This window comes from Prenolepis imparis, unplaced genomic scaffold (genome assembly GCF_030444845.1).
Source record: "Prenolepis imparis isolate NDT839.2.m4 unplaced genomic scaffold, iyPreImpa1.0 SCAF_10, whole genome shotgun sequence".
In the NCBI taxonomy this organism is placed as follows: Eukaryota; Metazoa; Arthropoda; class Insecta; order Hymenoptera; family Formicidae; genus Prenolepis; species Prenolepis imparis.
In genome coordinates this window covers 4,578,769-4,606,046 of record NW_028141168.1, presented here as the reverse complement: position 1 = coordinate 4,606,046, position 27,278 = coordinate 4,578,769, and the positions used below count along the sequence as shown (strand labels likewise).

Sequence of the window (27,278 nt, the reverse complement as noted above, 5' to 3'; positions counted from 1 at the left end):
CCAGGACCCTTCGCATATCAGTCAGAGACTGATCATGCAAGGTCATTTGTCACCCCAATAACATCTAATATCTATCTAATACTCGCAAAGAGAATCGATCGGTAGATCAAAAGACTTACTTGAGAACAGCCGGTAGCGATTCCAAGGTGAGATACTCTAAGATAAGATCCTCGCAACCCTGCGACAGTATATCAAGCTCGAGAAATCGTCCGATCTGATATAATTCCATCGCTTCCTCCAAGGGACTCGGTCGCATTCGACCCGTATGCGTTAGAGCTTGAACCTGCAAGTTTACACAAGAGTATTAGAGTATTAGATGTACAAAATTTTTTTTTATGCCTTGATAACTGAAATCTTCACCTCTCCCAGACTACCAGCGCTGTTTCCGCAGCCACTCCCTCGCAGTATCAATGACAAGTCGACGGTGTCTAGGTACACGGCGTGTAACAAGACCCTGGCGTATCGTTTAGGTATTACACTTTCATCCAACACTATTCTAGTAGGTATATGAAGCGCCCTTTCCGTGTGATCCTCGCCCGATCTGGTCCGTCTCTGTATTAAATTTCTAAAGAAAGGAGATCTCGCGGAGAGTATCGCTTTGTGACATGGCAGCTCTAATTTGGGACGAAATCCGTACTCCGAACTCCCGCTGTCCGGTCGTTGATAATCGCTGTCCGAGGTGAACACGAGGGCGGCATCCGCGTAATCACCAGTATCCAGCAAATATCTGAGATCGTGCTCCAACGGATTTGGAGTTCCGAACTCTTCGCCAAGTCGCCGAAGCAGATTCGCCTCCAACGTCGCGTCGTGCGGGCAGATATCACCGGTGTAAAGATACCGTAATAACGCCGAGAACATCTGCACTTCGAGATGCGGAGTCCTCAACTCCAAACATATTCTAGCCCCGTATCCTGCAATTTTCAATATTACTTTTTATATTTACCATATATGCGTCAGCAATAACATCTGCACTTTATACTGAACAGTGGAGAATTTACTAAAATTTAAATTTTAGTAAAACTTTAAATTTTACAATATGCTATTAAATTTAACTATAAATATACTATTAAATTTAAGGATGTATGGGACATAATCAAAGACAAAAGGTATTAACGCTACTCACGCTGTAAATCTTATAGAAAATCGCTACAGTTTAAGCGCTAACTTTCAGCTGTTTCCAGCGTTGACACCACCGAATGCTCGGTTAAACCAATAATTACAGTAGTTTTTTAATAATTGCAAAACAAGCAAGTATATCATTTTGAAATTTTGCAGAAACATTTTTACATGTTCGAAGAACATGATATAACAAAATCAAATTGTTATCATTGGTTTTTTCATAATTTGTGAATAATTTATTATCTGTCTCTCGAACGTTCACATAAAATCCTACGTTAAAATCGCAAAATTCAATAATTAATCTTTTAAACGAGCAAGTAAAAAAATTTGAAATAATTCACGATTTGGGACGTAACTAAGAATGTCCAGTTAAAAATTCCATTGAATCTTCCATTGAATACATCCTTAATTATAGATTTAATAAATGTATGTATACCGGGGCAACCAGCCAGAAGATCCCTAAAATACGGGCATCTGGCAGAAAGCACGGCCCTGTGAACGGGAAAGCACGCTCCTCTATATACAAGATCCACATCGGAACAATGTTTGTAATCATACAACATTGACAGGTCTTGCTTGAAAGTAGCGGCTGGCGGTCTGGCTAATTCAGCCTGAACATGAAGATCTTTCAATGCGGCCAACGCCTCGTACTCCTCGAGCAGAGCCGTTGCTTCCAAGTGATTCCACGTGGACACTAGATCTCTAACAATTCTACCATGATCGCACGCTTTCGAGGAGCGGCGTCTCCTGATAAATTTCTTGCGTAGCGTTGCAAATCCTGTCATCTTCTTCTTTTTCTCTCTATACATGAATAAACAACTATAGGAAGTTTGATGTGCGATCACATTCCTCACTTTCAGCTTTGAATAATTCTCCTTCTCTGCTTATACACTGATTCTATTTCGAGTATAATATTCTAAAGCATATATATATCTTTACATTTCTTATTTCAGATCTATTTTATTATCTATTAATCATTGATCAAAATTATGTAAACATATAAAATATAAGCGAAATAAAATATTTGTTATTTAGAAAGTTATTTTTAAAGAGCAATTATATAAAACATTGATAATGTACCTAACTGCAATGCCATGTTGTTCCGGACTACTCGATGCTGAAAGTCTGGCTGCTTGGACCGAATCTCCACCTACGTTGGTGATGCTTGATGATGCAGAAGCACCCATTCTATGTGTCATGTGAGAGGCATCTCCACGCTGTCTTCTCATATACCAGGAATCCCTTTTATCGGTACTATCTATACTTCTTATGCGTCTGCGTTGCAACACACACGGTGTCAGAATACGAAGTACATTCATTGCTCACCCAGACGACAGCCTAAAATAAATTCATAGCAATCTATCTGACAACAATTCTATATCAGGACATATTATATTCTTTCTCATCAAACAAATATTAAATTTCACTATATAATTTTAAATATATATTATAATCAAAATTGATTTAGTACACACACAAATACAAATAATCTATATATAATATAGTAATCAAGTAAATAATAATCTTTTTATTTATATAGTTCCTCAAATAAATCTTAATTGTGTAATCTATTTTTTCATTTAATGTCTTGTAAATAATTACACTTTATTGTTAATTCTGACAAATGGATATATTATTATTATTAAATTTGTATTCTATTCTTCAAATATATTTGAGTAAACACAAATTTATTTCGAACAAATCTTGGCTGAATCAGAGCACATTAAAAAAAAACAGGAGCGTTCAAATATGTAAATAAAAAACATCGCTTAAACAAACTTGAACGCGTAATTAAAATAATTAGCGCACCGACGTGTTTTTGAGCGAGAATAATACTTCGAGTGCGTAAGAAAAAAAAAAAAGAAAACGGGTCTTTAAATTAAGATCGAGCGATGGAGAGCGGAGAGAGAGAGATTGACATATTGATAATGCATCGCATGGCAACAGATTTCCGCGAAAGAGATATCGCCATCCGAAACCAGGACGAGAGAGGAGAGGTGTATCTTTGCGAGAAAATTTAATTTATACGTGAAAAAAAAAAGAAATAAATATATATACACTCTTCGTGTTTTTGACATACATGTCAAAGCTAAGATATAGCGAGCGCGTTTATGTCAAGTCGACGATACATATGACGTAGACACGAGAGAAAGACAGAGATTCGCGCACATCAGGTTCACTCACCTTCGCGTCCGCGAGGGGAGGAATGGAAAAGGGATAGGAGACGCATGCGATGTACGGAAAAAAAATCGGAGCAACGCGATAACGCTAATAACGAATAACGCGGGATGATACACACAAAACATCGCCATCGCTGCACGAGCAGCGAACGAAAATCCGGAGGGGGAGGGGAAGGAGGAGGGAGCGCGTCTCTCCTCGGCGTCTCCCTTCGTCCTTACCTGGGTCCCCGGGACTGTTGGTGCCCCGCGTATCCATATTATTTGCGATCGCGCGCGACACTATAACACGGCCGGGCAACAAACTCGCGCGGATAATCATCATCACAAAGCACGACAGCCATGTTTACAGCTACGCGAGCGAGCGTATCCCATAATATATATATATAATATATGTGTGTGTGTGTTTATGTATAATGCGTGTGGTAAATAAAAGCGAAGCGAGAGAAAGAGAGAGAGAGAGAGAGAGAGAGAGAGAGAGAGTCACGTGGCGCCCTCTGTTTAACGGTGGATGTATGATGTATATATACTAGGCTCGAGAGCTCGAATCGAACGAATCGATTCGCGCGACGACGATTTCATACGTCACATGACGTAGTCGCGCGTCATCGCGAACGTCATCGCGCGAACGTTTGACGTTTGACGTTTGACGCGGCGTGAATCGTCGTCTCGGGAGATGATAGATAATTCGTTTGTGAACAAACATTGTGAAACTTTCGTGTGTTTATATTTGTGTTTACATTTCCAAGAGAGAAGAGTCGTTTTTTAAGTCGGTTTTTTTTCGTGACTGACAATGAGACGCATTTCGGAACAGATGCAGTCGATTGCGCGCAGCCACGGTCTTGTATACAAGACCGTGCGCGCAGCTTTTTCGCCCTGTGACGTCATGGGATTGATGCATCGCGGGAAATTACCCCCTCCTCCCCTCCCCCGTGTCAAAATATCTCTTCACAGTAAAATGCGCGAAAGGTTTTTGTTACATTTTTTTGTATTTAAAATTATATACAAAAACAGTGTTGTGCTTAGATAATTTTAAAATTAGCTAGATAAAGATGAGATGAAAATATATAAATTCATCTTAGATAAGATGAAGATGATTTTGTTTTAAATATATCTAGATAAAAGATAAAATAATATATGGTGATTCATCTAGATAATTTCTGGATAATATTATTGTTAAGACCGCTTATGCAAACACAGTTATAAAAAAATGTAAATTATAAAAGGGATGTAAAAATATATTCATACTTTTATTTATAAGTTCTTATTGCTTATTGCTTAAGTTCTACTACTTAAGTATTTTTATGTGCTATGACTCTACATCAAATTATCTGAACATTATTCTAATTTAGTAAAGATAACATTTTTTTTCATCTAAAATGCAGATATATAGATAATACATATTTTTATTATCTATATAAAGATAAGATGACTCCAAAATTGCATCTTAGATAATCATCTATATATAACTTTAGTTAGATAACAGCAAATACTGTATACAAGGTACGTTTAACTTTTGACATTTGACGAGGAAGCAATAGTTTTAATCCAATTTATCATAAAATACATATTTAATATTATGACTAATTTGTTCTCCTTTTCAATTATTTTACATTTTCCTCAATTATACATATATACATATATCTTATATATCGAACTAATATAATTTCATATGTATACAATTATGAAACAATTTTATAGAAAAAACTCTCAACCATCATAGTTATACATATATATATATATATATATATATATATATATATATATGTATATATATGTACATACCAAAAAATATCAAAAAAATTTAAGAATAAAGATAAAACATTTTCTCTCTTAGCATTATTTATACAAGGCTAGAGATTATGTAAAAAAATGTATAAGTATGTATAAAAATATGTAATATTATTATAAAATAAGTTTAGAGTCTTGCATGCATACCACCAGATGCCACTATAGTTTCACCCGTAATGTAAGAAGCATCGCTACTTGCTAGAAATGCAGCTACACTTCCAATCTCATCTGACGTTCCCAGTCTTCTCATGCTAATACGCGATATAGCAGCGTCGTAGGCATCCTCCGATTCGTATAACTAAAACCATAATAAATATATAAGAATATTTTTTAACAAAAACAGATTGAACGACTTAGAAATAATTATGGAAAAATACCGCTTGTGAAAACTTGGTCTTTATTATTCCTGGTGCAATACAGTTTACACGAATCCCCTCGAGCGCAAGCTCTTCCGCAGTAGTTTTAGTTAGGCTCAATAAAGCAGTCTTGCTAATTGAATATACACCTAGTAACTAAAGAAATGTTATATTAATAAGATTAATATAATTTCTTACTAGTAAAATATAATTTTTTATTATGAAAAGTTTTTTTAATATAGAGGATATATAAAAATAAAAACAAAAAAATTTTTTTTAAACTCACACCAAAAGGCTGATATCCAGCGATTGAAGATACAATAATAATAGAAGGTGATTTACTGCATTTGAGAAGTGGTAGAGACTCTTTCATAAGCAGGAACGTAGACTTGACATTGATGTCAAAAATTTTGTCCCATACTTCTTCACTGCTATCTAATACAGGACCAACTGATGGATTAACAGCTGCATTAGATACCAGAATATCCAAACCTCCGAAATTTGTTTTGGTCTGCAAATTTTTTACAATTTTATTGAAATTATTGATATATACCTATACATAATTATATTTAGAAAATACAATAATCTACTGATACTAATTAGAAAAAATTTTATATCTCAAAAAATTGAGATATTCTGAATACAGGATGTTTAAAAAAAGGGTCACGTATTTTGAAAGATAGTATTGATCAAAACAAGAAAAAAGTTTAATTAACATAGGTCCTAATTAAAATATTTTTGAAGATACAAATTATCTTTATATTTGAGGTTTTTGTTTTTTTATTGGTCATGTCACCTCTACAATGCAATGTAAATAAAATAGTATAAAAAAAGAGTAACAAAAAGTTATATCTGCCATCCTGTGTGGAATAATAGACTTCTGTTATATATGTATGTTCTGATTAAACTGCGCACTTTAACAAAACTTTATTGTTCTCTCCTTAATATAATCTCATACTGATACCTACAAATCCAGTTATTATAATCCAATATTATAATATAGTAAAACTATAGTAGACACTCTTTTGTTTACTGCATTGTAGAGGTGACACAATCAATAAAAAAGAGTCCAAAAGAAAGATATCCTGTATCTTTGAAGATATTAATTGTAGGACTCATGTTAACTAGACTTTTTTTCCTTGTATTGATCAATACTACCTGCTCTCAAAATATGTAACCCTTTTTTTAACCCTGTTTATATAATTAATATTTACTTTTTCGAACAGATTTTTCCTATCTTCTGTCTTTCCTACATGACAAACAGTGCCCGCAACTTGTAATCCCTCGGATTGAAGTTCTTCTACAGCTCTTTTCACATTTGCTTCTTTACGACTGCTGATCATTACTTTAGCGCCTTCCTGTGCTAAACGTTTCGCTATAGAAAATCCTATCCTGTGAAAATAAAAAAAAGCAAGGTAACCTAAGCAAGGTATACAGAATATTGCTATATAATTATTTCTGCGGAAGAAATAAGAAGATAAGAAAAATGTTAGATCTTTCTTAGAATGACATTGAACTTTGTGTAGAATTGTTTGCCTTGAGAGAATTATAAATATATAATTTTCTTATATTTACCCTTCTGTAGACGCTGTCACGATCGCGACTTTTCCCTCTAATCGGTTGCATTTTACCGAGGAAGATACATTAGTGCCGAATTTTCGGGCACTTTGATTCAACGCGGTACGTATCATCGTAAAAAGCATATGAGACAGAATGTTCTCCGTGATTAAGCACAATTACTTATAATACCTCGCGATCAAAATTTGCGACTTTGAACCTGATGATATCACGTCGTAAATAGGTCCATGATATATATGAATATAGAGGCAACACAGAGGCTGCGTTCCACTTAACGACCGCAATGCTCGCGAGCGTTATCTGTCTTTATTTAACTGGCGAACAACAAGGATGAAATAATTCCGCGAGTGTTGCGGTCGTTAAGTGGAACGCAACTCGAAAGAGATTCCAATAAAAGTCAGGTGACTTTCAATATTGAAGCAAACAAATTAAAGGCTGGATTATAGAGGCCGTAAATTTTTTCCGTAACCGTAAATTTAAGGATTCAACCAATCGCGTTGCTTGATTCGGCAACGTGATTGGATTTGCGGTTACGGAAAAAATTTACAGCCTCTATAATCCAGCCTTTTTACTCGCAGAATAATTATTTAATAAGATGATAATAAAAGCAGACAGGGTGTTCTATTTTAAAAATATACTTAAATATATATAAAAAAAGCATCGCGTTCTCTTTAAAAAGCAATGTTTCGAACAAAAATTGTTTGATTTTGAAGGGGGAAGAAGTAATCTTGAATTTTAACTAAAGGTCATTTGAAGGTCAACTTAATTTTTTTAAACAGAACCACATTCTAATTTTTTTTATATAAATCGATTTGTCGCAATATTTGACATAAAAAGTTATAAAGGTAGGATGGACATAAAAAGTGAATGATGACCTTAATTAAAATTCAAAATTATTAACTTTTTTCCCCCTTAAACCAAATCTTTTAAATCCTAAAACAACTTTCTGTTCGAAATATTGTTTTCTAAAACGCAATATTTTTTACATATTTAAACATATTTTCTAAAATGGAACACTCTCTGATCTAGTTATTATAGATATAGAATATATAATGAAAGAATAATAAATAAAAAGAATATAGAATATTACATGCAACATTAAATGTAATTTTAAATATCAAAAGTATAATATTGTGAAATATTAATTTATTATTATCGTAAAGATTTAAATAAAATCGATGCTATCTTTCAAATGTGCAAAATAATTTGAGACAAAATGTATATAAAAACAAGACTTGATTGTAAAATTTTTATCGCTGCATTATTAAGGCTCCTGCATACTCACTGCAGCCATTTTGAATTGATGACGTTAGAAGCGAGAAAATATACCATGAAAATTCTTGCGACTTACGCTAAAATAAAAATGTTTTTCAATAAAATAGGGTTTATAACCGATAGAACCGACTTGTAAAATATATCGAAAACTCTCCTTTTGTTTGGGTAAGCAATAAATAACATTGTATATGTCGAATTGAATCGACCTAATCAAGGACGAAAACCAGCTGTTTGACAGGTATCGAAATGAAATAAATATTTGCTTTTACATATTACATTATAACAAAATGAGAGTCTTCGGTATATTTTAACACTATAACAATTACTTTAAAAATAGAAACACTGCACTAAAATGATAAATGACGCTAGAATAATTATGTAATAAGTCGCAAGAATAATTTAATTTATGTCATTTTCACGCATAATAGTTTATAGTTTTGCCAAATGTGGCGCTGTCGTACAAATTTTACGGACTTGGCAATCGAGTATGCAGCAAAAAATGCACTTAGAATATCATTTGAGTATCAAGTTATTTTCATTGAATATTACAGAAGATATATTGAGAATTTATCTTCTTTTCTTTCTCCTCTAAATTTTACACTTAATACAGATTATCACATCTTTAAAATTTTAACAATAAATTCTTTTAAAATTTTATCTTAACACATTTAACATTTTTTCTAGCAAGGAAGTTTTTTACAATCAAAGAAAAGGAAAAAAAGAAATGACTCTTTTGCAGAACTTGGGGTACTTTCCGATTCACGCATGATGCGCATGAAGTGACAGAGAATCTATAATATGCGTGACATGAACTATAGATTTTCTGTCACTTCATGCGCATCATGCGTGAATCGGAAAGTACCTTTGATATTTTAAACTGTTTTTCCACTTATCATTTTTGACATATATTAATTTCTTTGACATTTTTTCTAAATAATATTTTTAAAAATAAATAAGAAATTTTTCAATTAGATTGCTTTGTTCTTTTTCGCATTCTTGTGAAAGTGTACTCTTATAGTAAATACAATATTTTTCTTTATAAAAAATTTTGTCAAATAATCAAGTCATTTATTCCATATTAATATTCTTTTGAAGTGCAGCATTCGTTAATAAACAATTATTTCTATTCTTATAAGTTCTCTGGACTTACATATGTATTATAACTCTCGTAATTTCAAATAAACATTTTCTATCCTTTCCATTCATTTAGTATTTCAAGAGTTAATACTAATCCGATGGCACATAACATCTGCTAATATAACATTTTAGTAACGTAAAATAATACAGAGCACAAGTAGAGTGCTTATTCTACTTTTTCTTCTACAAACCATTTCAATTTCGGTACATGACATTGTCATGATTTTGTTATATTGAGTGTGTGTGCTTAGTCAAAGAATGTCTGTTATTACTTATCAAATACATACATCGCTTTCGTATATTTTTCAAATTGACTAGATTAAGTTAATGCACGACGGAACTTTTTTTTTTTTTACTAAACAATAAGTACGATGTTACAAGAAAGAAGTCAAGCAAGCGAATAATTCACATCCAATAATAAACGTTTACAAGAAAATTGAGAATAAAAAATACGATATACGCTTTCCGACTTCTTATAAATCTTATTACTGATTTATACATACATACATACATAATCGTTAAAAATATCGTTACGTCTCGCGCAAATAGAATTAGGCTCGTCCATATAAATTCGACTGGATTCGATATATATTATTATATATGTATATTATCTACACGAGTTTAGCAAAAACATTATATTAAGGTTTCTGGTTCCTCGCTGATCATGTTGGAATTGTGATATCAGTGGCGAGAAAACACACGCTAAAAATTCTTAGATGCCATTTCGAAATAAAAAGATATTTCGATGAAACAGCACTTTAGATGGCTTTAGCACACTCTTAAAATACCTCGAAAACTATTCTTTTCCCTTTATAATCAATCAACAGCTGTAAAATGACTGTAATATGAAGCCCAGTTCGTCTGGTCTTTGCACATGCGCAGTCATTCCACATGACAGTTTGATATCACGATCATTTTACGGTTGTTGATTGACTGTCAAGAGAAAAGAAGTTTTCGAGGTATTTTAAAGATGTGTTGAAGCCATCTGAATAGTGTTTCATCGAAATATCTTTTCGTTTAAAAATGGCATCTAAGAATTTTCAGCGTGTGCTTTCTTGCCTCTGATGTCACAATCTAACATGGCCGCGGCGAGGAGTCAGGAGCCTTAATTCGCGCGACTTTTATAAAATAAATGTTTGCATGAACACCTAAGAATGTTTGTGTACTTAAAATTTAAGATATTCTCGCGTTCTCGAAACAATATTTGTGCCGAATGCATTTGTAACACACACACGCACATTACGTCGATCTCTTTATTTCCTTTTTCCATCTCAGTTTTTACTCCTATCGCGTTATTCGTTCATTCATGGCATAGTATGCATAATACGATAAATGCACACCTCATCCGCAGTATTTCGCAGTAAAAGCACCATTATGTACAAGATGTGTATAGAGATGATGATAGTTTCGCACTACAGTATTTACAAAATAATATAATAATCTCGCAAACGTAACGCATATATATAACCGCTAGATACATCTTTAATCGTCGTACATACGTTCTTTCTTTCTCGGAAAAGAAAAATCGTACATTAATTCAAAGAAATGCCTTGTATCCACGAGCTGAGATCGCTAGTGTCCTCGCAGCTGAGACTCAGCGCGTGTTTCTCGCTTTGTTTAACCCCCAACAGCAATTCAGCCGCCGTTCGGCCGGTCAAGTATGCTCCGTGTACGGTGCTGTAGAATGAGGAATGAGTGTGTTCACCCGCGAAAGCCACCAGAACTTTAGCCCTCCCATCTTCCGTCCCATCTCTCTCCTGAATCAACGGTTGAGCCAAACTCCTGATGTCCAGTTGACTTGCACCGACAGCCATCGCGGTGTAGGAACCCCGTGTGTAGGGTTGCGAGTGCCACGTAGTGCGCAGACAGCTCTTTGGAGTCGGTACGAAGGGATCGTTGAGGAATCTTCGCAGAATCGTCGTGCACACTTCGGCCACCTCTGTGGTGCTCAGCTTCTCCATGTATTCCGCCGCCCGACCAGATATCCAACCCAACAGCAGGGTGTCCGAGATTTTGATGAACGAATATATCTTCCTAAACCAGGTCTTGCTAATGTCCCGCCTCTCGGCCTCGGGCAAACGCTCGTCGTCCCAGAGGAGCATCACTTCCGACACGCCGGGATTCAGAAAGGGTCGCTCATACTCGAGAAATATCTTGTTCACTATACCGAACATCAGTCTGTTTATCGCCTCGAGCTTATACGCCGGCAACGATGGCTCGAATAAATCCGAAGCTGTCCTTTTCAAAACGCCCAACGGTAACGTACATACTACGTGCTCCGCGGTAATCGTCTTTCCGTTTTCACATTGTACTTCTATAAGGCTATTGGATTTAGAATCCGAGTTTCCCGTAGAATCGACACCTTCCCGGGGACGCCACCTAAAAAAATAACAGATTATTTCGTAGCACTAATGCATATCAACATTCAGATAAGAGTTCACTTGTCCTGGGTGATGCTAAGTTCTGCCTAAACAATTTTTTCACGATATTAACTTTTCTGCCCCTCGGAGAGGTTTGGAAACCTCCCACTACACTCTATATGGGATATAATTAGAAGGGATAAAGGCATAAACTAACTCGAATTATCCGAACAAATAAACTCTTATCCGCATTTACTGTACAATTAATCATGACTACAAGGCTCACCTAATCTTTGTCACGACATGCTGAGTAAGAATAGAATTTTTCGGTATGTGCTTTGAAACTGGTTCCAATATAGCACTGTAACCGTTCGGAAGACTAATATTTCCACCTTGGAGCTCGTCGTAGGAGCCCATTTCCAGAAGATCCACCTCGTCCATGCTGTCGCAGCCTGTAACGCAGGTCTCCCTCTTGAGTAGACAGTCAAAGATCAATTGTCTCACTCGTCGTTGTTCGGATGGCAGGGATGAGAGATATATCTCTGCTTCCAGCGCGATGTGCGCCCCTACGCTAGTAATACCGTCCGGCGGACTGTATGTGCTCAGAAAGTATTCTTCGCATCGTCTCAAGAAGCATACATAAGCCTCGTAGATCTCTCGCAAGACGGGAAATGGCAACTGTTTTCCATCCTCCAACGCAGCCACTACTTTATGGGGTTTCGGCACATGTACAATGTCTATCAAGCCATTTGCCATCGCTAGCTCAAACATGGGATTACCTAGCACACCATGGATCCAATTTGCCCCTAATTCAACATTTTCATTGCCTAGATAGATGAACAAAAAAAAATATAAAGTTATACATGTCACATTTAAACTTCTTATTCTATATATCATTTTTTAAATAACGAGAATAACAATATCATTACAATTCCATTAAGAGTATTATTCTATATATTCCGTTAGGAGTAAACCTAATGTTATAATCACTTTCTAAATTTTTTAAGAATATTATATATATAATGACACAATAGAGAGAGATGGATTGACAAGACTGATGAAAAGATTGTTCGTATTTTTCCTTTTTTTTTCAAAAATTTATTATATTAAGCATACAGTATTTACTGTTATCTAAATAAAATGATACAATGATCATCTAGATGAAGTTTTGGTGTCATCTTATTTTTATAAATAATAAAAATATGTATTATTTATATCTGCATCTTAGATAAAAAAGTGTTATATTTATATTACTAAATGATGTAGAATAATGTTTAGATAATTTGGTTTAGGGCCTAACACTTAAAAATACTTAAGTAACTAAAACAGTAAGCGATAAAAACTTATAAATAAAAGTATGACTATATTTTTGTATTCCTTTTATAATTTATATTCTTTTTATAACTGTGTTTACATAAGCAGTCTTTAAAATAATATTATCTGGAAGTTATCTAGATGAATCGCCATATAATTTTATCTTTTATCTAGATATATTTAAAACAAAATCATTTTCATCTTATATCTAAGATGAATTTACATATTTTCATCTCATCTTTATCTAGCTAATTTTAAAATCATCTAAACACAACACTGTAAGCACATATAAACTGCATCTTTTATTCAAGAAACTTGAAAAATTAAATGTCAGAAAAATTAATAATTATCCTATATAAAATTATAAATTCTGAGCAACATTATATAGAACATACAAATTTTAATTTATCTCCAAAAACCAAAAACTCATACTCTTTCCAAAAGATCTCATATTCTCTCTAATTTCCCTAAATCAATAATTTGTGAATATTAAAAATTTCGAAAGTAATTAATGTCTCCGAACATTTCAGTATATTACAACTGTAATTACAGAGTATGTCTTGTTCTATTATTTCGCAGAGCGAATAAATAAATAAATAAGTTTGAAAGCAAGTGACAAACACTGACTGAAGAGAGGTTATGTCGATCGTACCGATTTGAACGGAAACGATTCGTCCGCCTATACGTCCGCGCGCCTCGACGATGAGAAAATCCGTCTCGCCGTTCTTCAACAAATGACTTGCCGCCGACAATCCGGCCATACCGGCACCGATAATCAAGATTTTACACGAGAGTCGATCATCCTCCGAATTATTTGTGGATTCCGCCATGTTCATCACATATGACCGATAAAGGCTGTCCATAGACGTATGAGATATAAGTTTTCCAAATTGTACATACATAAAGACCTGTGTCCACGATCCGAGAATTCTGTCCGAGTTCTCGGACCGAGAAAAAGCAATGAGGGTGAATAAAGCCTAGTCTACAATAGAGTCGTAAGGTCGTAAACGTAAGAAATTGACCAATCACAGTTGAATTTGAGGAGAATAATCGACTGTGATTGGTCAATTTCTTACGTTTACGACCTTACGACTCTATTGTAGACTAGGCTTAACCCATGGGCCGGTATTCATAGAGTACGTTTACACGGTACCCTTAGGGCCAATTTCACCAACGTCGGTTAACTTTAACCTCCGGTTAAACTATATCTTTGTCTCGTTTCAGATACGTTCATTAAAAAGAGACAAACATATAGTTTAACCGGAGGTTAAAGTTAACCGACGTTGGTGAAATTGGCCCTTAATCAGGTTTAATAACACCCGTAGTTGTAAAACTGGCCAATCACAGCCATTTCCCTGAAGAATGGAACGGCTGTGATTGGCCAGTCTTACAACTACGGATGTTATTAAACCCGATTAAGGGTGCCGTGTAAACGTACTCATATATATATATATATATCAGGGACCCGGACCAAAACAAATAACCGTTCCATAACCGTTTTTTTAGTAGAACAGAAACCGTAAACCGTATTGAAATTCTGATAAATTTATAACACTGACTTTAAATGGACAACCTTTAATATTTTACATCGTGAAACACATACTAGGAAAAGAGAGATAGCTGAAATGTTTTATATAAAAAAATTTATCAACACGATTAACCTACATAAAGACACAGAGAATTTAAACCCTATTTATGATAGAATAATAAAGGAAGTCTAACTTAGTTCGTTTTTTACCATCTATACGAAACGTTTAGTACAGATGAGAGAATTGTAACATGTTGAAAAAAGAAAAAAATTTTAAGTAAGGTATGTTTTAATCATTTACTTTATAATAATTGTTGTTTTCAACTTGGTTTGCGCTATGCTTTTATAAAATGATTCCTTCTATATAGTATTATCCTTTAATTTTAGACTTGATAAGGACCTGAACCAAAGGTCGAAACGTAGTCTGTATATTTATATATGATATCGAATTAAGAAAGATCAATTAAGTTGGGTCGTTTACAATAATTGCTTAATTATAATTATTTTTTAAATGTTCTGAAACGTGTATGTATTATCGCAATAATGATAGCTGTGAAGATATTATATTTTCTGTTTTATATATATATATATATATATATATATATATATAAAGTATATATAAATTATATTACTTTAAAAAATTATTATTAATTTTTATGACATATGAAAATATATTTATATATGTATCTATATTATATATACTTATATCTAAATATATTTTTATGTATAATATGAAGTGTTGTTTATTTATGTCATAAAAATTAATAATAATTTTTTAAAGTAATATAATTTAGAAATTAATTTAATTAGAAAAACAAAAAGTAAAAATTTTTAAAAACCGGAACCGTAACCGAAAAAATCATAATTTAAACGGTTTTTTTATTTATCAAAAAACCGAAACTGGAACCGGAACAGTTATTTAATATTTTATTAAACCGTAACCGAAACCGAATCCTAATTTTGTTTCGGTCCGGATCCCTGATATATATATATATATATATATATATATTGATTACTGATTTAGAGAGATAGATTTATTACTGGATTAATTTATTTACCGAATTTTTTGCATTTATATATACAATGTGTTTGTAGTTGTAAAATTATTGAAATATTTTCAATATTTAAAAATTCTTAAGTATCGCCTTTAAAAATATATATTTTTAATAATTTCTATATATTCCAATAATAATAAATATAAAAAAATATATATATATACCGATAGACTTGAACTCGAGTTTTCAGGGTGATAGACCGAACACCTTGCATTGAGCTATTTATATGTTATTCATAAGTTCTTTATATTATTCTTTATGCAGCTGATATTTTTATACAGTAACATCAATAAGAAATCAAGATAACACATACTTGTCAATCACATATATATATATATATATATACATATATATAAACTTATAAATATTTTAAATATTCTTTCTAAATTATACATATAATAATCCTTAAAAAAAATATATTTTTTAATATTTAATAAATCATTATTCTATAATTTGAGATACATAATATATGCGAGATACGTTACCCTCTGAGAACATTCGTGGACATTGGCTATGTAGTTCATGTCCACGTTTTCTATGTCCACAGAGGGCGTATCGCTTTCAGGGATCACCTAAAACCGGGCCGTGACGTCTCTCAGTCTTCTCTCTGGTTCTAGCATCGTGGACATCGGGGCTTATGACCGTGAACCAGCCTTTATGTGGGAAAAAGATAAATTCGTAAACTGGTGCAGCCAATTCAGCTGAAAAGAACAGATTTAATATTCTTCGAATGAAATGTATTTTTGTCAAAAAGTAAGCTGGTCAAACTAAACATTTACCGAGAAATGTCTAATTCACTCGTGTATAAAAGCTTGGAATTATTAAGTTACGAGAAAGATCTACGTAAAGGTTAGTTTATTGAGAAACCGCGTGTGTTATGTTTGAAAATCAATGTGATAGAAAAATATATTTTATATATAATATGAAATACATAATTTTTATATATATGAAATAATTTGTAGAACAAAAGAAAAGAAAAAAACGTAAAGACACCAGATATAAAGGAGTGTTGGATCTAATTCCCACTAAACACAGGATCGTCCCCAAACACGAGAAAACAGGTTAATAATAATAATAATCATCATTAATCCAAAACACTCCTTTTACCCACTCTACAAAACAACATAGCCATCAAGCAGTTAACTCTCTAGTCCTAGAGCTGGTTGCACAATCTAAAAAAAAAAAATTTTTATTTCGTCCATAAAATTCGCTATTATGAAATATATGTATATACAGGGTGATTCATTTTAATCTTAACAGGCAAATATCGAAAAATATGAGAGAGATACGAAAAAATGTTTCATACAAAAGTTGTAGGATTTCGAGGGGGACATCTGATGGTGACCTGACCTTGACCTTGCAGTCGAATCCTACAATTTTTGTATGAAACATTTTTTCGTATTTTTCGAGATATTTGCCTGTTAAGATTAAAATGAATTACCCTGTATATTATTATGAAACTATATTATGTTACATTGAATTATTTATTTACTGTTACATATATTTTACTACATTCATATTATATTATTATACTATTATTAAATTATTTAATAGATATAAGTGACTAAAAATAAAATAATACTTTTTTTTTTCAGATTTTGATACAGATTTTTTTCAGGTTTTGGCTCGATCTAGCAAAACTACTGTTTACGAGACTCAGAAATGCATAGCTGCTCGACGAGATCCTACTGAAGAAAATGTGCAACAACTTCTTTTACTTAGCAAAAATCGTCTAAATCCTGAAACAGCAAACAGAGTATGAGAAATCTCTCAATTGCATTTTATTAATCCTCCAATGTTTGCACACTATATCATTTTACTCGAATTTGTTAGACAAAACTGAAATACATTTATACAATAAACATTACGAGCAATACAGAATTAAAAACATACAATATTTTGAAATATCTCTAAATAATTTCTAAAATAATGATTTTTTTCAGTTATTGCATCGTGCTGTCAGAAAAAGATATAGTCAACAGAAGGAGACACCTAAAGAGCCAGAGCAGACAGCCTTCACTGAAGAGGACTTTAAGAAGTTTGAACAGGAATATGTCCAGTAGTAATTATCAATCGTGACATTAAACTATAATAAAAAAATAGGCGACCAGTTTTTTTTAAATTAAAATAGAATCATAATCAACAATGTTTGATAGTGATCATCAGAAGGGAAAAGTGATATTAATATTGGCATTTGTGTTATTTCTCTATTATACTGTTTGGGTGCTTGGTCTGCCATTCATTGACGACGACAGATTCAGATTTCTCTTTTATTCTCATGATCTGGCTCTGATGGTTCCAGCGAGCCTCGGTTTAATTTTCATCGGCGGTTTAATACTCTTTACTATATACCACGTGAAACCATATTTGTCCCTACATAAGACAGATAAGCTGGAGTGACAATTTAATAATGGAAAATTGTCAGGATCCCAAATAATGTTGGCAAACATCTGTTATTATCACGATACGTCTTAATTCACACATACAGCTAAGACCCACGTGATATAAAACATGTGATAATAAGTATCTAAGTTACATAATCGATGCTACATCATTCCATGTTTGCTCTAAATTGTTCAACAAGATAGCGTCTCCTGTTTCCAATATTTCTAACATATGCTGAGTAATAAAAAGATGAACCAGTGGCTTGTCATCGGCATATCCGGGGCAACCTGTAGCGGAAAGAGCACCTTAGCTAATAAAATCCGCAACAATTTTCCAGGATCTATTATGGTGCGTCAAGACGATTATTTTTTGCCATCGAACGATCCGCGTCACATTAGGATACAGGAATTAAATCATTTTAATTGGGACCTGATAACGAGTCTGGATATGCAGAGAATGCATTCCGATGTTATGAGGATACTTCAATCTCGTGAAAAAGAAGATGCGGCTTCGAAGAAGACGATACTGATACTGGACGGTTTCTTGCTCTTCCGACACAAAGATATCACGGATCTGTGTGATCTTAAATATTTTTTTATGTTGACGAAGGAACAATGTTGGGAGCGAAGAAAAAATCGTACGTACGATCCACCCGATGTACCTGGATACTTCGACAAGGTGGTCTGGCCTGAATATGTAAAATATAAAAATGAAGTTATCCAGAAGAGCGAATTGCACGAGACTGTAACGTTTATTGATGGATCTAAGAATATGGAAGAAATTTATGAGACAGTTTCCCAGGAAATCAATCGATTATCTTAAAACTGTACCTCAATACAGCCTTATGTAATAACGATGAAATTTTTATTAATTAAATAAGTACTATTAATTTACGAGATTTTTTTTATACACATCCCGAAAATAAGTGGAAATTGTAGAGATTTCATATTGTGAAGATGTGTATTATTGCACACATAAATTAAAAAGTTGCCAAAAATATTCTTCTCTAAAGATTTGTTTTCTTTTCCATTCAAGTAAGATATTTTACTTTTAAAATATTTCCTATAATATTTGCCGATCAACTTGTAAATATGCATGTATGTAAATATGTATGTATGTAAAATTGAATTTTACGTTCTACACTCGTCTACCATACAATTTATAATTCATTTGCAATTTATTCCTTTTCATAACATCTGCAACTGCTTCTATGCCTCGATTTTATTTCATATTTTTTAAGAGTTTTCCCAACAAAATATATTAATTTCCGTAATTGGAATATGCATATATGTATGTATTAATTATAATAACAAAATCTGCTTCGGACACATGGCAAATTAACTAGCAATTTCAAATTATTTGTACAAAACAAACAATCCATTATTTTATAACAGTGAAAATATGTCGTTTATAAAAAAATTATAATAATTTCATAAAAATATAAGTTGTAAAAATTTAATTTTAAATTATATATGTTCAACTTGCAAAAATTCTGATATAAATGACTGAAATTATTCGAAACTGATTATGAATAATAAAAAAAATCATTTAGTATTATTATAATTTAACTCAACTATTATCTATAAATATTTCTACAAAATAAGCGACACGTCGAATGCAAGAATATTTCTCTGCAATTACTATCCGAAAAAAACCGGGTTTTCATATATTGAAGTTTTGACTCTCAACAAGATTTCCCATAATTTCTTGTAATTTTTTAATAAAGATAACACACAACGACATAGTATATATGTTACATAGAATAAGTGTTTTGTTTAATTTGACCTTGTGCATTCGTAACGTTCGTTGGTGCAGGTCCGGCGGCTTGATCGTCCTGATCGTTCTGTCCGCAAGCCTTACGAACATATTGCGGCGTAAGAACGACCTCCTCTTCCATCTCCAGCACTCGCTTATCTAATTTCGTGCACGCTGCCATTTCCCTCTCAAAGTTTGCCAGCATCTGAGGCGAGTTGTATTTCTCAGGATCATCGTGAAACACAACCATACCATCCTTCTGATTAATAGTCGCGAAAATTTCGCCGTCCTCGATCTGAAAATTAAAAATATAAAAACCTCGATAAGAATGATTATAAATTTAAATTATTTAAATTATGTAAATTGCAGAGTGCTCCTAGTAAATCCTTAGGGACAAACTCTTTGATTTATGTTAGAATTGATTTTTTCTTTAATATAAAACTGTAAATAAAAATAAATCTCAGTTATATGTGATTGAAAAGATAGAGATGGCAAAAAGTAAAACTTCAGGCTTGCTAAAAAAATAATATCTTATTTCAAGTAAGTTTACTAATTTTATCTTTGCTAAGCAAAATCAATGTGCCAAATTTATCGAAATATTTATGAGAGCTCTAATAAATGTAGAATATTTCAAGGCCGGGTCTACATAGAATCGTAGATCGTAAGAAAATTGACCAACACAGTCGATTATTTCAAAAATTTAAGACCCGGCCTTAGGGTCATGGCTTCTCACGACCATGTTGGAATTGTGACGTCAGAGGCGAGAAAACACACGCGAAAAATTCTTATATGCCATTTTGAAATAAAAAGATATTTCGATGAAACAGCACTTCAGGTGACTTTAGCACACTCTTAAAATACCTCGAAAACTATTCTTTTCTCTTTATAATCAATCAACAGTTGTAAAATGACTGTAATATGAAACCCAGTTCATCTGGTCTTTGCATATGCGCAGTCATTCCGCATGGCAAATCTTCTGATATCACGATCATTTTACGGTTGTTGATTGACTATCAAGGGAAAAGAATAGTTTTCGAGGTATTTTTAAAATGTGCTAAAGTCATCTAAAATAGTGTTTCATTGAAATATCTTTTCATTTAAAAATGACTTCTAAGAATTTTCAGCGTGTGTTTTCTCGCTTCTGACGTCATAATCTAACATGGCCGCGGCGAGACCCAGGAGCCTTAAAGTTTCAGATAAAATAAGAAAATTTGATTTTAAAAAGAGATCGTCAATAAAAATCACATGAGATTTTAATAAAAACTTAAATATTGCAAAGATATGTTTCTTATCTTACTAAGTGCTAAATAAGAGTAAAGTTATCAGACACAATTTTTGAAAAAAATCTGAGAATTCCTGAGTTTTTCAAGATTTAACAATCTCCGGTTTTTCCAGGAAGTAGATACCCTGTTCATATCATGAAACTCACCATACTTAAAATATATTTTTCCGCTTCGGCGGGCCCCGATAGCTGAACTCTACTCGCGACATCACTTAAGCTAAGTGTCAGAAAAGTCTTCGTCAACCTTTGTATATTCTTCTTATACAAGAAAGCGAGCACCTGTTTCACGAGCCCCAAATTATGATCTCTCACAAACACTTGTTGATACTTGGTGATAATGTTCTGCACCTCCTCGCAGCTGTTGACCAGGTAGGCTGTAGCCAATTCCTGATATTGTTGGCTCAACGGCTTGATATATCTATTGATCACTTGGCTCGTGTACCTCGGGAGGCTGAACACTTTTCCATGTAATATCAGCGAGATTAGAATGTATTTCTTATAAGCCTCTAGCATGATGTAGCTGACGGCCATCGCGGGCGTCGTCACGCACACTTCGAAGAAATACAATGCCCGATCGTAATTCTTCAGCACTGTATATATCATGCCACCATAATAATAGTACAGTAGAAAGTATTTCGAATCGAATTGGCCTCCCTCCTGACTGATGCTCGTGATGTCTACGTCAAGAAATTCGAGCGCCGGTTTAAAGCACTTGGACACAAGACATAGTAAACAAAGATCAGCGTGTATCGAGGTCAGCTGACTTTCGAACAATCGTATCTTGCGTATTGCACGACGCAACAAATCGATTCCCCGTAATGGGGTCTTCAACTCCATCAAACTCTGGGTGAACAGATGACATAACTCCGCATCTGTAATATATATTTTATTAATGTCACATATAACGATAAAGAATAAATATGATTGAATGATAAATTAACATTATAAATGTTTTTAGGAAAACTCGACTAAAATTTTCACACGAAATATTTTTAAATATTTAAATCAATATAGATATTTATCCTAATTACAGTTATATTCAACTATGTAAGAATTACAACATAATGATGATCAAGTCTGTAAAAAAGGATTTGACATACTTACACATATCTGGTACAAATCTAACTTGCTCTCCATTACATCCAATAATGAACTCCTGCACTTGACTGAACAATACTTTATGCGCATCTGGGTTATTCCCATTAGAATTGGGCAATGAAAGCTTTGCGCAAAGTACCGCCAAGATACCTAACGAGTGCTGTTGAAGCTCTAATGTTTCTAAAACATTGTCCAAGTGTTGTCCATTCTTTGTTAATAGTTCGGAGCTTTTGCTTATGATGTCGTACAGCTCCCTGAAATTGCCTGCAACACACATAAGGTTATATAGGAGCTTTCCAGCAAGAAACACAATGTTACATGATTGGTTGTCAAATAAGTTTTTGGGACTTTAAAAACATATAATCTTGATGCTCCAAAAAATTAAGCCTAATCCAATCCATTAAGCCTAAATATTTTTAATTAATAAAAAATACGAAATAATGACGCGTAAAATCTGAGAAACCTATTTTTTATATATATATATTTTTTTTTTTAAGAAGAACGATGTTTCACAACTAGTGATATTTTTTTATGAAAATATTTGACATCAACCGAGTTTTTCCTGACATTTCCAATTCTTTTGTCTCTATTTAGGTATATAGATAACCTCGTGCGTCATCGTATGATTTCCATTCCCGTAGCGCTTTACACGTCGTTCGAGGTTGAGGTTAGGTTGAGGTTAAAATCGCGATGATTTTCGCGACAGCAGGGAAAGATCGGAAACCTGTACCTTGTTTAGAGAGCGTCCGAACGTTATTTACATACTGCTCCAATGCCGATGCCATTATTGCAACGGATGCTCCTTTGTCATCACCTTCGAAGTTCAGCTCCGGCTCCGGGTCTCGACGATCGCCTTTATTTACAGAGATGACAAAAGTCGCGAGCGAAACGAACGCGTATTGAAACGAGGGGGATGTAGAGGATCTCTAGCGAGAGGGTAGAATGTAGAATTTGAAGGTCTCTTTCTCTTATAACACGCGCATGCGCACGAAGAGCTCTACCAATCACGTGTCTACTAGACAGAAGGAACTGATTAACTTTAGTTATGTTTTGAAACTCATAAAAACCATCTCATATGTTTCAATTTTGACAAAAAGATTCGAAGGCAAAGCGCAATTTCAAATTTTAACATAAAAATAGCGATAACTTGAAAACAACGCATTTTCGGACCTATATTTGTATCAAAACTTTCTTTCTTGTTTTTGGTTCCCCCATCTCCCGAGCGATTTATCTCGACTTACGGAACACCCTGTATATAGATAGAAAAAATATTAGAAATAAGAATAAATATATATAATATATAAATATATAATAAATAAATAATAAATAAGTATATAATACGTTCAACCATACACATAATACCGCTATACAAACGAACTTTTATATAATTGTTCAATAATCTGTAAGTAATTGCGTCCCAGTGAGCAATATGTTATCAAAAGAAATTCATAAAGTACTCAAGTTTAAGAGTCGGACTTCCGATAACTCCATCAAAATGATAATATTATGATATCAATAAGTCCTCCAATGCGTCGATTTTAGAGGAAAGAAAGACATCACATAAACGACATCTAAAAGAATTCCACAATCTGACTTCTTTTAAATATCAAAAAAAAGTTACCGTTAAGAATTGCTATTTGTAGTATTATACTTTTACATATTTTTATATTAAAAAAAAATATAACTCTTATTAGTATACATTTCTTTTATAACATTTTATTAAAATTAAAACAGGTTTCAAAATGCCCATAGACTTTGAATAAAAAAAACTTTATGATTGCAACGTGCTTTTTGCAGACATAACCCAACTTCTTTGGTTGGATATAGAGGCAACATAGAACAAATATCAAAAATATATATGAAAATATATAATCTCTATTTTATGCTCAAATACATATTTAATAATATTTATAATTTAAGAAAGAAAGATTAAACGTTAATATCGAAGAACGTAAATGCTATCTCCTTGAAATTCAACTCAGAGCACGCAGTTCACACACGTATATATGTGGCTTTGCCCATGTGCGGCGTTCGTAAAATAGCACGCTTGCTAGAGACTCTACAGACATCTATGAATAGACAACATAAAGAGCTCTTCTGAAAGATATCTTTTACAAAAAGATAACTTACTGATATCATTTTTAAGAGAAATTAATAAGGTCTTCAAAAGTTCTCTTAAAGAGCTCTTTTGAAAGATATCTTATAAAAAGATAACTTACTAATATCATTTTTGAGAAAAATTAATGAAGTTTTCAAAAAGTTCTCTTAAAGAGCTCTTCCTCTCAATAATGCTCACTGGGGTATATATAATATAATTTGACTGTTTGAATTTCCTAATATATAAAGATCATTAAACAATTCCACAGCACAATTGTAACTATCTGTGCAGTTGTCAACTTCGGACCCATAGAATTGTGTATAAGATTCATAAGAACAAATTGACGCGATAAGAAAATTGACCAACACATTCTTCGCCTACCAACGACGAATTTTGTTAACAATTGTTCATTTAAACTCATTGTCCAGCGACTGTTTTTTTATCTTGACTTTATTCTAAAATTGTATTTGTGATTTAAATTATTCTCGGGCTACAGTCCGTTGCTCACAATTATATAATGTCTTATAATTACGAAAAGACACCTCGTTATTACTTTTGCTATGTCAACGCATGTTTCTGCTTACCGTTAGTAGATCAATGGTTTTTATTCTTTTAAAGATCACACTTATGTAAGAACATGTTATTTTGCTGTTCCTATTTGCGCAGATTTATATGTTTTTATTATGTAAATCACTGATTTTATTATGACTCTTGTTATTTTGGTATTGAAGATGACTGAGTACAGTCGAAACGTATACGAATTTTTTAATAATAATACAAATTCAAAATAGACAATAACAACCTAAGATTTAATGCTCGTTTAGTTGGCCTAAATAATATTTCACTTCTCAAATAATTTGTTAATTTATACGAGCCTATTATTATTTAATAAGTATATAATCCCAGCAAACACAGAATATAACTATTATATAATCTAGAAGTAACACGCAATATAACATGAGATATATCCCAATAGAGAATTCAGATATTGAACTGATCAAAAACTTAGAAAGCGGACAAATAAATGTCCGAATGAGAAAAAATCGCTTATAATATTATAATATTTAGGCTGTAAAGTTTACTATTTTTATATAAATAAAATTTAATTTTAAATAAAAATAAAAAAAAATAATATAAAAGAATTTTATAAAATAAATTATTTAAATTTTATTATTTAATTACATTGAACTAATTGTAAGTACTTTTGTCATATACGCATATACATATACATGCGCCTAACTTCATATTTGCATGTCATAACATGTATATAACAATTTTATAATTTATACCGCGCTATATTTATGTTATATCACTGCAATTTTGTATAAATGGGAAATTACAACTAATTTTTATACATGTTATGTAAATATTATATAATTTTTAAGAAAGTTATATAACATGTTATTTACGTGTTACATTAATGTTATATAACTGTAATATATATGAGTAGGAAATTACTACTAACGTGTATATAACCTTGTACATTCGTGTTATATTGCGTGTTACATTTCGTTTTATTATGACAATATAACAGTTATATACTCGTGTTTGCTGGGATATATTAAATATTTGGAATATATCTATTATATAGGAATTAGGTCCTGCGCACAATAGAAAAAATATATTAGGAATAAATATTAAAATATTAGGAATAAGAATTATTTTAAAATAATAAAATCGAAAAACTGATATAAAAATACAAATTCGAGTATAAAGGACTAGTAAGGTCTAATAAACTAATAAGAGTCCTTTATACCCGAATTTGTATTTTTATATCAGAGTTTTTCCGATTTTATTATTTTAAAATAATTCTTATTCCTAATATTTAATATTTATTCCTAATATTTTTTCTATTGTGCACAGGGCCTTAGGAACACGTACAGAGATTAAATGTAAAACGTATAATAATAAGAAAGAACATATAAAAATATAAAATATAAATGTATATAGGAATTATATGTGTTATATGCAGCTTTATATAATTTATAATCAAAAATATAGTAATATATTTTAACTTATAAATTTAAACAATATGGATTTAGACATTATTGCTGATCAAATGTAAAAGGCAATCTCATAATCCTAGAACAGCATTTTTTATTATAATGTTAGTTTTTCAATTAATGGGAATTTTACTTATTAAAGAGGAAGAAAACATGAATTTCGGAGAAATAAACGCTAGTGAATTCATTCTATCAATTAATTTATAAAGGAAATAATCAAGATAATTTTTCAACTTTTGTAAAAGAGTTTAAAATAATGATTTCTTTTTTTCGCTGTACTCTAGAATGATAATAATCTTTTAGAAAAAATTTTTCCATTTCTAATTAAAAACAATTTAACTTCATTATGTTTATTAATGACGCTAAGATATTTATTTAAATTTTTTAAAATTTTGTATTGCAATAATATAGTCATCTCTATTTAAAAAAATAGAAAATACATACTTTTTAGATGTTCAAAATTAAGTAATTTTTAAAACATTTTCTTTGAAAAAAATTTTGTTTGTTTTTTTTGTAAATTAGTGTATTTTGTAAAAATCAAATAATATTCGCATTCCCTATATATTCTATATTATTATATTCACATTTTTAACATAATATCTATATGCACTGATTAATGCAGAAATCCTTTATGTATCTTTAATATCCGTCCCATATTGCTCTATATGTGATAAAGGCCATCGCACACGAATTTCCGTAACCGTATAAGCATAAGGGCTAGTCTACAATAGAGTCGTAAGGTTGTAAACGTAAGAAATTGACCAATCACAGTTGAATTCGAGGAGAATAATCGACTGTGATTGGTCAATTTCTTACGTTTACGACCTTACGACTCTATTGTAGACTAGGCTTAAGACGTAACGTAAGAATTATTTTATGTCTAAAATATGTGTATATATTTATATATATTACATATTAATATTCTTTAAAATTATTAAATATCAAATCATACATAAATCAGATATAT

General features: G+C 32.2%; 6 protein-coding genes across 8 annotated transcripts in view; 2 read left to right on the top strand and 4 right to left on the bottom strand.

Annotated features, from left to right (window-relative positions):
• LOC145941621 (BTB/POZ domain-containing protein 7) overlaps positions 1-3,678 on the bottom strand; it is a 30,076-nt gene extending 26,398 nt beyond the window's left edge. Inside the window, exons 1-5 of one of the 3 annotated variants that reach the window (XM_083047796.1) lie at positions 3,519-3,678; positions 2,200-2,457; positions 1,556-1,938; positions 361-911; positions 120-283 (exon numbers count right to left, since the gene is read on the bottom strand). In XM_083047796.1, the coding sequence (XP_082903922.1) occupies positions 120-283; positions 361-911; positions 1,556-1,938; positions 2,200-2,438 (1,337 nt within the window). In that variant the 5' untranslated portion in view covers positions 2,439-2,457; positions 3,519-3,678. Of the gene's footprint in view, positions 1-119; positions 284-360; positions 912-1,555; positions 1,939-2,199; positions 2,458-3,303; positions 3,464-3,518 lie in introns of those variants that run through there. The other 2 variants (XM_083047798.1, XM_083047797.1) reach the window with 2 other exon arrangements.
• A 1,379-nt stretch (positions 3,679-5,057) lies between these two features.
• LOC145941941 (dehydrogenase/reductase SDR family member 4-like) lies at positions 5,058-7,382 on the bottom strand. The gene is made up of 5 exons (XM_083048371.1): positions 7,019-7,382; positions 6,658-6,835; positions 5,730-5,954; positions 5,465-5,599; positions 5,058-5,385 (listed from the first exon to the last, which is right to left on the bottom strand). Exons 1-5 carry the CDS (start codon positions 7,144-7,146, stop codon positions 5,215-5,217), a joined length of 837 nt encoding a protein of 278 aa, XP_082904497.1. The 5' UTR covers positions 7,147-7,382; the 3' UTR covers positions 5,058-5,214.
• A 1,885-nt stretch (positions 7,383-9,267) lies between these two features.
• On the bottom strand, positions 9,268-13,998 carry LOC145941866 (spermine oxidase). Its single transcript, XM_083048230.1, has 3 exons — positions 13,760-13,998; positions 12,080-12,620; positions 9,268-11,812 (listed from the first exon to the last, which is right to left on the bottom strand). Exons 1-3 carry the CDS (start codon positions 13,968-13,970, stop codon positions 10,966-10,968), a joined length of 1,599 nt encoding a protein of 532 aa, XP_082904356.1. The 5' UTR covers positions 13,971-13,998; the 3' UTR covers positions 9,268-10,965.
• A 2,294-nt stretch (positions 13,999-16,292) lies between these two features.
• On the top strand, positions 16,293-17,886 carry LOC145941645 (uncharacterized). The gene is made up of 4 exons (XM_083047839.1): positions 16,293-16,539; positions 16,653-16,751; positions 17,286-17,446; positions 17,634-17,886. Exons 1-4 carry the CDS (start codon positions 16,476-16,478, stop codon positions 17,751-17,753), a joined length of 444 nt encoding a protein of 147 aa, XP_082903965.1. The 5' UTR covers positions 16,293-16,475; the 3' UTR covers positions 17,754-17,886.
• Csn3 (COP9 signalosome subunit 3) lies at positions 16,728-23,206 on the bottom strand. The gene is made up of 5 exons (XM_083047836.1): positions 22,941-23,206; positions 22,217-22,474; positions 21,260-21,984; positions 19,861-20,125; positions 16,728-16,862 (listed from the first exon to the last, which is right to left on the bottom strand). The coding sequence occupies exons 1-5, from the start codon at positions 22,993-22,995 to the stop codon at positions 16,822-16,824; spliced, it is 1,344 nt and encodes a 447-aa protein (XP_082903962.1). The 5' UTR covers positions 22,996-23,206; the 3' UTR covers positions 16,728-16,821.
• Positions 18,087-18,964, top strand: Nrk1 (nicotinamide riboside kinase). Its single transcript, XM_083047837.1, has one exon. The coding sequence runs from the start codon at positions 18,307-18,309 to the stop codon at positions 18,895-18,897; it is 591 nt and encodes a 196-aa protein (XP_082903963.1). The 5' UTR covers positions 18,087-18,306; the 3' UTR covers positions 18,898-18,964.
• Positions 23,207-27,278: the final 4,072 nt, after the last annotated feature.